The 12257-nt window shown below is 42.4% G+C and overlaps 1 protein-coding gene across 1 annotated transcript in view; it reads left to right on the top strand.

Annotated features, from left to right (window-relative positions):
- The window catches only part of AK5 (adenylate kinase 5), a 3278219-nt gene that overhangs the window by 2996982 nt on the left and 268980 nt on the right, over positions 1-12257 (top strand). Inside the window, exon 13 of the mRNA XM_069641673.1 lies at positions 2465-2656. Coding sequence (XP_069497774.1) covers positions 2465-2656 — 192 coding nt within the window. The remainder of the gene's footprint in view (positions 1-2464; positions 2657-12257) is intronic.

The raw sequence follows: 12257 nt of genomic DNA, 5'->3' as shown, positions 1-12257 counted from the left end.
GACGTTGATACTTGAGGAGTTCATGTGAAGTTATATTAAAGAAGCAGAAAGGAGTAAACCAAGAGACATATACGCTTTGTCATGTGCAATATATAAATGGTCACTATTATTAATGCTATAGATGGAGCAGTGGAAGAGGGATCAGTCAGGATTTTTTGAGTAGTAACTAGTTGGAAATAAATCCCTTGTTGGAATTTCTATTTTTGTTATAAAGGCACAGTGGCAAAGTGATTTGTCCAGGATCACACACTTTAGTGTTGAAGCATGGATTTGCGACCAGTCTGCAACCTATGCACTTGTCTACATTTCTTCACAACTATAATTGCCAGAATTATGTTTCTGGCTTTGTAAACAAACAATAAACCACTTGTAAAACTATAAATAGTTACCTGCCACCCACTGAACCTCACAGGCACCAGGCTTCTGCACGACCTGCGACCAGTAGCCCATTGCACTGTCTCCGGGCCTTCCACCCACTTAGGGACTGTATCTGCAACCCTACAGTCCCTTGCCTCTCTCCACTTACTTGAGCCACCACTGGGGCAGCACTTACCACGTTCTTGCCCTTGCACTTGACCCTCCCCCCTGGCACATCTCCTCTTCCCTTCCCCTAGAACTTGCACGATCTGAATGATACAAGGCCTTGTAAGATCATTTGTTTTGTCCTCCCTCTGTCTTCCCTTCCTTGTCTTGTTGCACCTAGAAACACTTGTGTAAAGGCTAATACATAAATGACTTATCATATCTTATCATACCATAAGTAACATCATAGTCCCAGGCCGTGCTTTCTGTAAAGTCGTGAATTGACGTGATTCACAAATGATGGTTTGAGGGCCACTCTTTTTGAGGCGAGGGGTGGGCCACGTTTTTGAGGCGAGGGGTGGGCCACTTTTGTTTGGGTGTCTGGGCCTATTTCTTGTCCAAGTCCGACCCTGGCCACCTTTACAGATATGTTGAACTAAAAGGAGGGAAGTAATTGTAAAGTATTTGATTAAAAATAATTGCTTAGACCCCATCCATACAATAGGTGCGAATAAGCCTTTCATGCATGCAAAATCATATGAGGGCTCATTTGGAGGCCAGTTTAAGGGGAATCAATAGCGTAAGACTTGCATAAAGGAAGTTTAGGTATCCTAATTCCATTACAAATATAAATGTCATGCTCTCTGCTCTCTTGGCATTGCACAGTAGGGAACGGCCCCTGTGGGCACTGTTTCCCAAAGTGGAGTAGGAGGGATGCTCTTCCTTGTATCAGAAAATCAGAATACCATTTTTCTATACTGCGTGTTCTAAATTGATAACATTGTTTTCCTATCCTAGACCTGCAGAATCAGATGAAACTCGTTATAGCCTACATTTACATTGAATGCACATACTGGTATCCCTCCGCATCACATTAGCATATGAGGAATTACTTCCTATTGAATGAGAATAGCATTGTGAGGCATGCAACCTTTCTTTGATACCAGTACTTGTTTTGAGACTGGAGAAAATAAAATGTTCTAAACTTGCTGATTGATTTTAAAGAAACTAATTACATGCAAATGTTAATTGAAGAGGGTTTTAATATACTGGCAGTAAGCAGTGATGTCATTATGGCATACGATTATGTCTTGAAGTTAGATTCGCTCATTATAATTTGAAACAGAAATATCATTAATAATTCTGTCATGTGACAGAATATGTGTATTACATTTAGTAGACTGTCACAGGCAGACCAACTTTATTTGTGTAAATAATGTATTGAAATGTGTGTTTTTGTGTTTCTTCAATTTAAATAAATTTGAGTTTGAATTATACGCAAAGCTTGTTCCTTGTGCCAGAATTGTGGGGTGGTATTATATACCGGGGAATGTTAGGTCTGGGATTGCCACTTTGTCAAAGGATTGGCATATCAATAAATAACACACACACTCCCACACACATTCCTGTCAATGCCAAAAACTGTTCCGTGCATGCACAGTAGGTCTATGCGAACATGGCTTGTGTTCTGGCTGGTGAGTGGCCAGACATTTATTTACCTGGGGACTGTGGGAGGGAGGAGCTACAGTGGGTATCTTCAGTACTGATACTAAACGGTATATAGTGCCATTGATTTCAAAATGTTTAGCAACAAATCAAATATTGTGGGTGAAATCTGAGAAACATTTAGGGTATGGGCTTCATCAAAATAGTAATAGTTAGCTGCCAACTCTTCAGAATTTAATTTCTGGTACCCTTGGGCTATCTCCAAAGTGCCGTGGAGCAAGAGCCTGCAGGAACATTGAAGCAGTAGGCTGGTCAGGCTTTGACCAGAATGTAGCCAAGTAAGGTTAATGACCAATCCACGTGTACCGCCAGTTCATCAAACCATAACTGTGTCGTTATTTTACAAGACAAACGTGCCCATGCCTTCATCCAGCGATGGATCGCCAAGTCCAGTGGCAATGTGGCTAGTCAATGTAGTGTCTTTCCATTGTTGCAGGTGAGGGAGCCCAGCCTCTTACTCTCGATGGACTGCTCTGCTGAGACGATGGCTAGCCGGCTCCTGGAGAGGAGTAAAACCAGTCCGTGCATTGACGATAACATTGAAACTATTAAACAACGAATTGCAACTTACTTCCAAGTCACCGGACCTGTCATCACGTATTACGAATCGAAGGCCCTGCTGTGCAAGGTAAATAATTGCATTTTATATAAGACCCTTTTTCCCCAGGTTTTTGTGAATTGTATTTCTCTCTCAAACTAACACAAAATTCATCTTTTTTTCACAATTGTTGGCTTAAGAAACAAACCATATTGTGCTATTTGGTATGGCTTGGTAGTGATTGCATTCTGCTCACCCCAAGTTAAACTTTTTTTCGCGCCAGTATTTGCGTAAGCCATTCATGGACTCATAATGCAAATGGATATATTACTGTATCAGTTTCCATTAAAAACAAAGTAATACACAACATATGATAAGATGGTTCATATTAGTCTCAAGTACTAGCTTTTTGTAGTCTGACAAATTCAATTGAAAACCATGTGCTTGGTCTATTTTCTCTAGTTAATTTCCTTCTAATACAGAATATTCCTCAGACCAATAACCCTGGATTCCTGGCTCTTGGGTCCACATGGAATAGTTATCTAGCTACTCAGGAACATAGCATCAAGTATATTTTCCTTCCACTCACCATCCACCAGTGCAGCCACAGTGTGGAAGTAGATCTTTCAACTTTCATGTATTCAATCTCTTTCTCTCTCTCTTTCTCTCTCTCTCTCTCTGTCTCTCTCTCTCTCTCTCTCTTTCTCTCTCTCTCTCTCTCTCTCTTTCTCTCTCTCTCTCTCTCTCTCTTTCTCTCTTTCTCTCTCTCTCTCTCTCTCTCTCTCTCTCTCTCTCTCTCTCTTTCTCTGTTTAATATCCTTTCATGAGTACAGGGTCGACTAAAATGCCTCTAACAGTGGCAGATGCATAGTAAAGAGAGGGGGGCTCCTGTGAGTCACACAGCAGTAGTGGTGGTGGACTTAAAGGCATTGCCGATCAATGAAGATGGATACAAATGCTCCAATGGGGAACACTATTTGGAATTACAATGTCCTTGCATGATACAATGGGGTAGACAAGTACAATAATGTGTAATTCAATGTACATGAAATGTTGGGGTGGTCTAATTTCCTTTCTTCAGTACTGCACATGAATTCTGAAGATAACTGTAGAGAATTACTTCACAAAAGTACCACCCTCCCCTTTGTCCCCTTCAACTTTCTGGGCCATGAGTGGCGCACACATCCTGATATTCAAATTCTGGCTCCCCCTGATTCCCACTGATGCATAATCTCCTACCTAGTTAATCAATGCCTGTTTCTATTCCACTTCACCTTGAGTTTGACCTAAGATGATCCCCTCTGGCTACCCTAATGGTTTAAACGCTCATCAGTGGTTCTTCTGTACTAACCATCCTAAGGTATAGACAGAGTAATCCCGGTGAAAGTAAGGATATAAAATCATTAGGTGAGCTATACTCTACTTGCAGCTGCAGCACTATCTGTCACAGCCAAATACTATACTTCAAAGTAATAGATTTTTCTACATGCAAGAGTGTGAGCACTCAACTTCCCCCTTCCCCCTCCTGGTCGATGTCTTATTTAATTGGGATCCAGCTCAAACAATTATGGGGCTAGATAGCATTAGCCTCCTGGAAAGGAGTTCCTTCCACCCACAGCCTCCTCCCCACCACTACTAGAGCACATAAAGGCCCAGCAACCACACCAGATTTCCATGTGAAGCAGGATAATGGTCTACAACATGCTGAGCTTGAGACAGACGGGTAAGGCAATACAGTTCACCAGCTTTTCCCATACTCTCTTTTCTCTCTTGCCCCATCCCATAACTGATTCTCTGGACACCCTGATCCTTCTGTCTGAGGAACGGCCTTGAGTTGCACTATGATAGGAAGTAGGGATGGTGCAGGAAAGCATGTTAGTAACAGGATAAACGGTCCCAACTGAAATAAAAATAGCCAAGTACTGTAGTGCCAAGGGCGAGGTATCTCGTCCTTGGGATTACCTCCCTGTTGCCAAGTACGAGATACCTCGTCCTTGGCGCTTAAGGGGTTAATGAAACAGAAAATGTTAGAAGGCATTGAGTGGCAAAATACCAAAATCACCAAAAAAGGCCTTGGCACTAGGGGGGGGAGGGGGGACCAATGGCAGTTAAAAGGTTAACAGACTGTAAAGGCAGTATATATATATATATATATATATATATATATATATATATATATATATATATATATATATAGGATAACACTACAGATAAATCATGCAGTACAGTTCTGTGTACTGTTTCTTTAGTTAGGTTTTTCTATATAGTCTACAGCTTTTCCCCAAGATGAATATAGGCAAGGACACCCACTCCCTGTAGTCCAGTTCTTATAAAATTTCATTTACCTTAACTATCCTGTTATATATATATTACATCACCAGTGAGAAAAAAGTCTGGAAAACACATTTGGGGTTATTTGGTGGCCGAAGGAGGACCTGGAAAGGCTTGGGGAGTGGAATAAAGTTAACATGGAGCTGTGTTTATAGGCGAAAAAAGGGTGTGCATGTGCTGCCTAGTCTGCAGTTAATTTTGCTGTCTGGGGACATCATTTGGATTGGGGGATTCTGGGTGAGTATTGTTATTTAAAGGTGTATTGTACTTACTTGTTATATGCTTTAATTATAGTGTGGGGGTTGTGGCTATTGGGCAGATTCTTGAGGCCGTGGCCATAGGCCCAAGAATCTGGCCACTGGCCACCCACACTATAGTAATATGTGTATAGTAAGTATAGGTACTGTAGGGGGAGTAAACCTTATTTGTAATATGGTGGAATTATATAATTGAAGTACATATGGTATTTATGATTGAAGTACAATGAAGTACAATGAGGGCATTTTAGACGACCCTGCACTGAATCTGCAACTGGGCCACTCTCACCGACCTCGGTCCTTGGCCCAGCCACTCTCCACTTGCACTGCCTCCCTGGCAACCCCTGCACTGCGGGACTGTCTCTGTATCCCTACAACCCCCCCTTCCCAGCACTTGTCTGCACTTACCTTGCACTTGCCACCAGCTGGCCCTATTATTTATTTTTATTCTACTTACCCTGTACTGCACTTCCCCCTCTCCCCCTTCCCCTTGCACTTTTTCCCTCCCCCCTACCCCTGCACTTGCGCGATCTAAATGACACCTGGCCTAGTAGGATCGTTGTCTGTCTTCCCCTTGTTCCTCCTCCCTGCCTCGTCGCGCCTTGAAACACTTGTGTATAGGCGCGTTACAAATGCCATATCATATCATATCATATCATATCATATCATAGTGGTCCTCAAACTTTCCTCGCCTTTGACACGGTCAACCATTCTATCCTCATTAAAAGGCTATGCGATACTATTGGCATCACGGACTGGGCACTGGACTGGCTGACTTGTTTCCCTCAGTAACTGCCCTTTCCATCTGCAACTGGGTTGTTTCCCCTCCACCACTGACTATCTACCTGCAGCATCCCTCAGGGTTATATCGTATCGCTGTGGCTCTTCAATATCTATCTCGTCCCTCTAACTCACCTGATCTCCTTCTTCTCTTCTCATTTCTAGTGGTATGCTGATGACACACAGCTTTCCTTGAAACTCCCCTCTACTACTTTCTCCTCCCCGTCTTTCATCCCTGATTGTCACACCGCCATCCAGATATTTTGTGTGGCTAACAATCTGTCTTAATGCCAGTAAAATGGAGATCCTTCTTATTGGGACACTTGTGACCTGTTTCCCTCCTACCCTCTGGCTGCCCTCCTTGGGACCTCTACCCTCACCAGCCTATGAGGTCAAAAACCTTGGGGTCATCTTTGACTCCTCTCTCTCCTTAAATTTTTAACCTTGTCAAGAAGGCCCACTTTCTGCTTTACATCCTTACATGCATTCTACCTGTCCTCACCTTCGCCCAGAAGCTCAACATCTCTAGAGCCCTAGTCCTGTCTATTGTTTGATATGCATTTTGTACATACGTAACTGATGTACGTAATTCACTCTCTTGCATCCCTCGAGGTCTAGAGATACACGTCGCGGGGCGTGAGACCGAGTTGGCCAACTGAGACTTTTGCTTTGCAATAAACCCTAGCTTTGGGAATACAACCTCGTGTCTGGCGTATTTATCGTGTGTGGTGACTCGCCTTGTTTCCATAGATGTCAGGGTCCCCTAGGGGCCCCTTTCAACTGGTGGATGGATATGTGACTGTTCCATAGAAGGCAATGAGGGAGTGTTACATCCATAAAATTAAAAAGGGTAGAAGATCTGTCCTGTGCGATGGTGTGCATGTGCCATCCAGGTCTTTTTAATGGTGAATTGCCTGGAAAGGGGACTGCTGAGATTGTGGATAGTCATGAAGGTCTATGGATTATGGTCCTTGTATGCTAGAAAATGGTATTTGGGACAGAAATTTGTTTCTGTCCTTTTTTTTCTCTCTGGTATACAATCCATTATTTCTATTAGCATAGTACAAAAGGCTAATGGAAATGTTGGAGCATGTTATTGAGTCTAACTACTGTTCTGAAAAATGTAGGTGGAGTCTAAAAGATTATTTTTTTTGTTCTATTTTTTAACTGTGAAAGATGGCTCCTAACGGAACCTTTTATTTGGTGTGTTTAGATTTTGTATTTTCTTTTTTATTGCAGGAGAGGCCAGGAAGTAAGTTGAGGGAGGGAATTGAGGGAAGTGGCACAAACCACAGAAATGGAGGGGCAGGTGGACAGGGGAAGATGTTGGGTGTGAGTTATATCTAAGGTTGGGGCAGTGTTTCTCATACTCCTTAATTACAGCTGGGAAAGTACTTCAAAACTGTTCCCCCCCCCGCAACTGTGTTGCAGTATATACAGAGTACTGTTGTCTTGGAAAGATATGGATCAACAGCCTCTTTTATGGTTTGCAAGGCAGCTGGTGGGATCTTGTGCCCCACAGTAGTAGCCTGTTGTAGCAGTAGAAGTTGAGGAAGATGAGGTAGAGGAAGACAGCCTACTATTCCTGAGAAAGGAAGAACCTTTCTCAGAGTACCTGGGTGGTATGAGCGGGTGTTGTAGCGCATTGAGGCTGTTCCAACAGAGTACTGGCTATATTGTCCATGAATGAGTTTGATTCCACACACAATGCATTTAACATGGGTAGCCTGAGCCTGTGATACCCCTTTTACGGTCTTAAAGAACCGCCACACCCATGATCCTCTGTGGGTGTTTCAGGTAGGCAGTTCCTCAAACCCATCTTTCTGGTCATCTTGATTCTCCTCTGTAGCATTGCGCCTTTTCCTTTGTCCAGGTCCTCTAGCTGGTGGTGCTGGTGTTGGTGGTGGTGGCACCTGGGGAGGAGGGATGGCCATGGCTGATGCCATTTTTGAAGTTAAATAGCAGGTGTGCCAATACTCTTCCAAGCAGGTGCTCTCTTCTGGACTGAATATGTAAAATGAGTACGAATGGGTGTAGGAGTTGTGGAAGGGTAAACTTTCATCTTAAAACTTACTAGATCAGCTGTAAATGCACTTTCGAACTGTTCCCAAAGCGCTGACCCATACATGGATACGTCATCATGTCACGTGTGCCTGCATGGTCATGTGGCACTGTCTAGAAAGTCTGCAGTGATGTCAGACATTTGCGAACATCGACGAAGAAAAAACTGTGTAAAAAGTTGTAGAAAGTTGCTAGAAGATGGTGATTGGTATGGTTTTTACTTCAAAATTCCTAGATTGGCCAAAAATTTTGCTACATTGGGTTTGAGTATGATGTTAGGAATTTGTAACAAATTAGGGTGCACTGGTAAAAACCTATGAAATTCAGTGAAAAAAACTTTGCTAAAGGGATGTTATGGTTAAGTTGCACTAATAAAAACCTTTGAAATTTAGTAAAACAACTTGGTTAAAGGGACGTTTTGGTTACCGAAAACCCTCAGAAATTCGCCAGTTATGGTAGCCTAGCAACCATAACTCACGTCACCACCGTGCACAGTCCCCAAAACATGAAAGATAACATCAGAAATGTCAAATGTCATTGATGACATCACTGATGACATCACATATCTGGCCTACTTGTTTTTGTTCACTGACATATCTAGGCCAGGTGCTTTTGTTCACTGACAGTCAGAATATGAAAATGTAAAAGTTGCTATATATGTAGATGTCAACCTTCTTCTATGTTCTTAAAGTACTTTCTTTAGGGTTTATTCACAGCGCATGGTGCACATATATGGGACAATAAGCAGGCCTCAAACACACAATTCATTTGTATACATGATGATGAACTTTAATTAAGTGCCTCCTGCATAACACAAGCTCCCTTGTTAAGCATGCTCTGGTTGTTGCAACATATATAAAGCTACATGATGTAGACATCTGCGCTCTTGCTGAGACATGGATTCATGCAGCGGCCGGGCTCTCAGTTGCGCTGACCATCCCTCAGCGGTACAATATACTTTGCCAGGATAGACTAGAGGGGAAGGGAGGGGGAGTTGCCTTTATTTTTAAAACCACTCTGGATATCTGGAAAGTTGACTTTGTAAACTTGGATGGATGTGATATACTTCACATTAAAGTAAGATCAAATCCAGAAAATACCTTTAATATGATCCTGGCATGCAAACCCCCTACTGTTATGCAGGATTTTGCAAATGAAATATGTGACGGTCTTCTTGCTTTTTTAAAACTTAATACCAGAGCACTTATTTTAGGTGATTTTAATCTTTGGTTGAATGATGATAACGATACCCTTGTTAGGTCTCTTGAGGAGGCACTAGCAAACCTTGGTTTTGTACAACATGTGAAGTCTGCCACACACGACAAGGGTAATACCTTGGATAGGCTGATGGGGTATAATGTGACCATAGTCAATCAGGAGATCTACCCATGTCCCTGGTCTGAACATTTTTTTATACACTTTGTAATGGTTTGTGAGAAGCAAATTGTGAACAAGAAACTGCCAAAAACCAGGGTATTATGTAGATACCTTAGGACATTAAGTCCAAAGGCCTTGAACCCCTGGTTGATACCTCTCCATGAGGAACTGAATGAGTCCCCTACTGTGGATGATATTGTAAATGTTCTGCAGTGTACCCTACAGAAGGTTGTTAATGCCCTGGCTCATTTGAGAGAGAAGCACGTTATTCAGAGGGAGAATAATGTGTGTGTTTTTCCCCCGGAGTGGCAATCACTCAAAAGGGAAAAAATTCAAACTTTACATAAATTGAAAAAATCCCTTTAGGGTCAAAATCCCTTATGGGGGCTGATAAAGACATATATACATTTATAGCAAAAAGATATAAGGCAGCCATCATCCAGGCAAAAAAAAACCTGCCTGGAGGGTTGATGTTATAAAAAACACTGATTGGTGCATCCCGATTCAAGACGTCATGTTCGATAAATTAAACACTACCAAAAACAAGATTGAAATCACCAAGAAGGTGATCACTCCCATTGACACTAGAATTTTGAGCATCACCTGAAGAAGGTGGAATCCAGAGGAACAGTTCTCTTTTAAACTAGTGAGTGAATCCAAACTGACACTAATATTGGATAAACTTAAACCCACTAATTTTAAAGGGGATGTCTGTCCTGCCTTGGCCATCAAAGCCTGCTCCCCAAAACTCATCCCGGCTCTGTGTAAATTTGTTCATGCTTCATTTAGAGAAGGCTGTGTTCCTAATTCCATCAAGAACACTTGGATCTCATCCCTAGTGAAAAAAACTGGCGTATGTCCACTAAACCCATTGAACTATCATCCTACATCCAACTCCCCATTTCTACTTAAGATTCTGGATCGAGTTGCATATACACAGGTTTCAGAATATCTTAGATCCAACAATGCTCTGAACAAATGGCAGTCAGAATTTAGAGAAAGCCACGGCACAGAGACAGCACTGCTGAATCTTAAGTCCATACTGTTACGTTATATGGATAATGGACAGACGTCATGCTTATGCTTCTGGACTTTTCTGCTGCCTTCGACCTGGTCGACCATGCTCTGCTGGTCGCCAGGTTGGAGGAGGTGGCAGGGTTCTCAAGGCCGGCAGCATGCTGGGTGGAGTCTTTCCTCAGCAATCGCCAATGCCGAGTAAGCAGTACAGTTGCGGATGCAACACCCATTGAACTCATGCAGGGAGTACCACAAGGGGCTTGCCTGTCGCCCGTATTTTATAATCATTTTACCATCCCATTTTTTGATTTCTTGGATGGAAACAAAATTGAGTTTGTTAACTATGCCGACGACACACAATGTGTTGTCCCTCTTTCTGGGAACTGCGAGAAGGAGCATACAATGGCTCCCCATGAAAGCCAGAATTATCTTCCGACTTCTCCTAATCACTCACAAATGCCTTAAAAGTGCAGCGCCAGCCGATCTAAAAGAAGTCTTGGAAGTGAAATCTAATTCACACAACTATAGATCCAACAACACCATGCAATTAAAAGCCCCGGCTTGCAGATTTTCTCAAACGAAGAAAGGAGCATTCTTTGTGGTAGCTCCTTCTGTGTGAAACACAATTCCTGTGAACCCCAGAGAGGAAATGTCTGCATCTGTTTTCAGGAAGAAATTAAAGACATGACTGTGTAGCTAGATCTCGTTTTCTGATCTCCTGTTCTCGCCCTTTTTCTGATCATTGTTAACCTCTTGCCTGACTAATGGTATCCTCTATATACTGTCTTCATCTGTGTCTCTTGTTAGCGCCCTTAAGCCTCCTGGTCAGTGGTGCACAATACAAATCAATAAAGTAAAGTAAAGTAGATTGGATTGACATTTTCTCGTGATGTGGTTTCTTTTTCCTTGCTTTGATTTCCCTGTACGTGCCTCTGATTTGTATGTATTGCAGGTCTTCATATGTATTGTTTGTACTAACATAAGTATGTAGTAAGTCTTCAATGATTAGCTATTTATTCCATGGCGAATTTCTGGGGTTTTTCAGTTTTACTTGCAACCATAATGTCCCTTTAACAAAGTTTTTTAATTATATTGCATAGGTTTTCATTAGTACAACTTAACCATAACATCCCTTTAACAAGGTTTCTTCAGTGAATACGGTAGCGGCCATGTAGTTATGGTTAAGTTGCTAAACCCATAGGAAGAGCACTTTTTGGGACGCTTATAACTTCGCTCCCCCTGGATGAAAAAATCTCACCAAACTTTGCAAAAAAAAGTGTATGGCCCACTCTGAATTATTTGCACAGTTTGGCGAGGTTTGGTCAAGGGGGGCAAAGTTATAGGGGGGTCCCAACATTTCTTTTTCTCATTCTTTCCCATAGACATAATGGGAAAAAACTTTTGTCACGCCTACAGCCCAAACCGCTGGACGGATTTTCACCAAATTTGCGGCAGGAGCAGCGGCTTGGGCCCGAAAGCGTGCTTATGTTCATTTGGTGTAAATCCGTCCAGTCGTTATTTTTTTAAACAACCAAACCATAAGGCAAAAAAAATGGTGATATCTATGTCCGCTTCGCGGACATAGATATCACACACTTCCCTGTTCGGTCCGCCGACAGGACTCCGATTGGTTTAGAGGGCAACGTGGTGTCCGCAGACATCAGACGTGCACACTGATTGGAGGGTGAAAAGCGTGAAGTGCGTCAGATTTTTGGAAACGCCCACCATCTTGGATTCGCGGACAGCAGCCAGTGTCCGCAGACATCGCGGTAAAAACATATTAAAAAAAACAACATTGTACTTGTTAAGCTTATCAATTAATCTCTGGGTAGGTGAGGTGTGATGAGGATGGGATGAGATATGGCTGC

Source organism: Ambystoma mexicanum, chromosome 1q, assembly GCF_040938575.1.
Source record: "Ambystoma mexicanum isolate Mex_15411 chromosome 1q, UKY_AmexF1_1, whole genome shotgun sequence".
NCBI classification, from domain to species: Eukaryota; Metazoa; Chordata; class Amphibia; order Caudata; family Ambystomatidae; genus Ambystoma; species Ambystoma mexicanum.
Note: the sequence above shows the minus strand (reverse complement) of the source record. Positions and strands in the feature narration are given on the sequence as shown.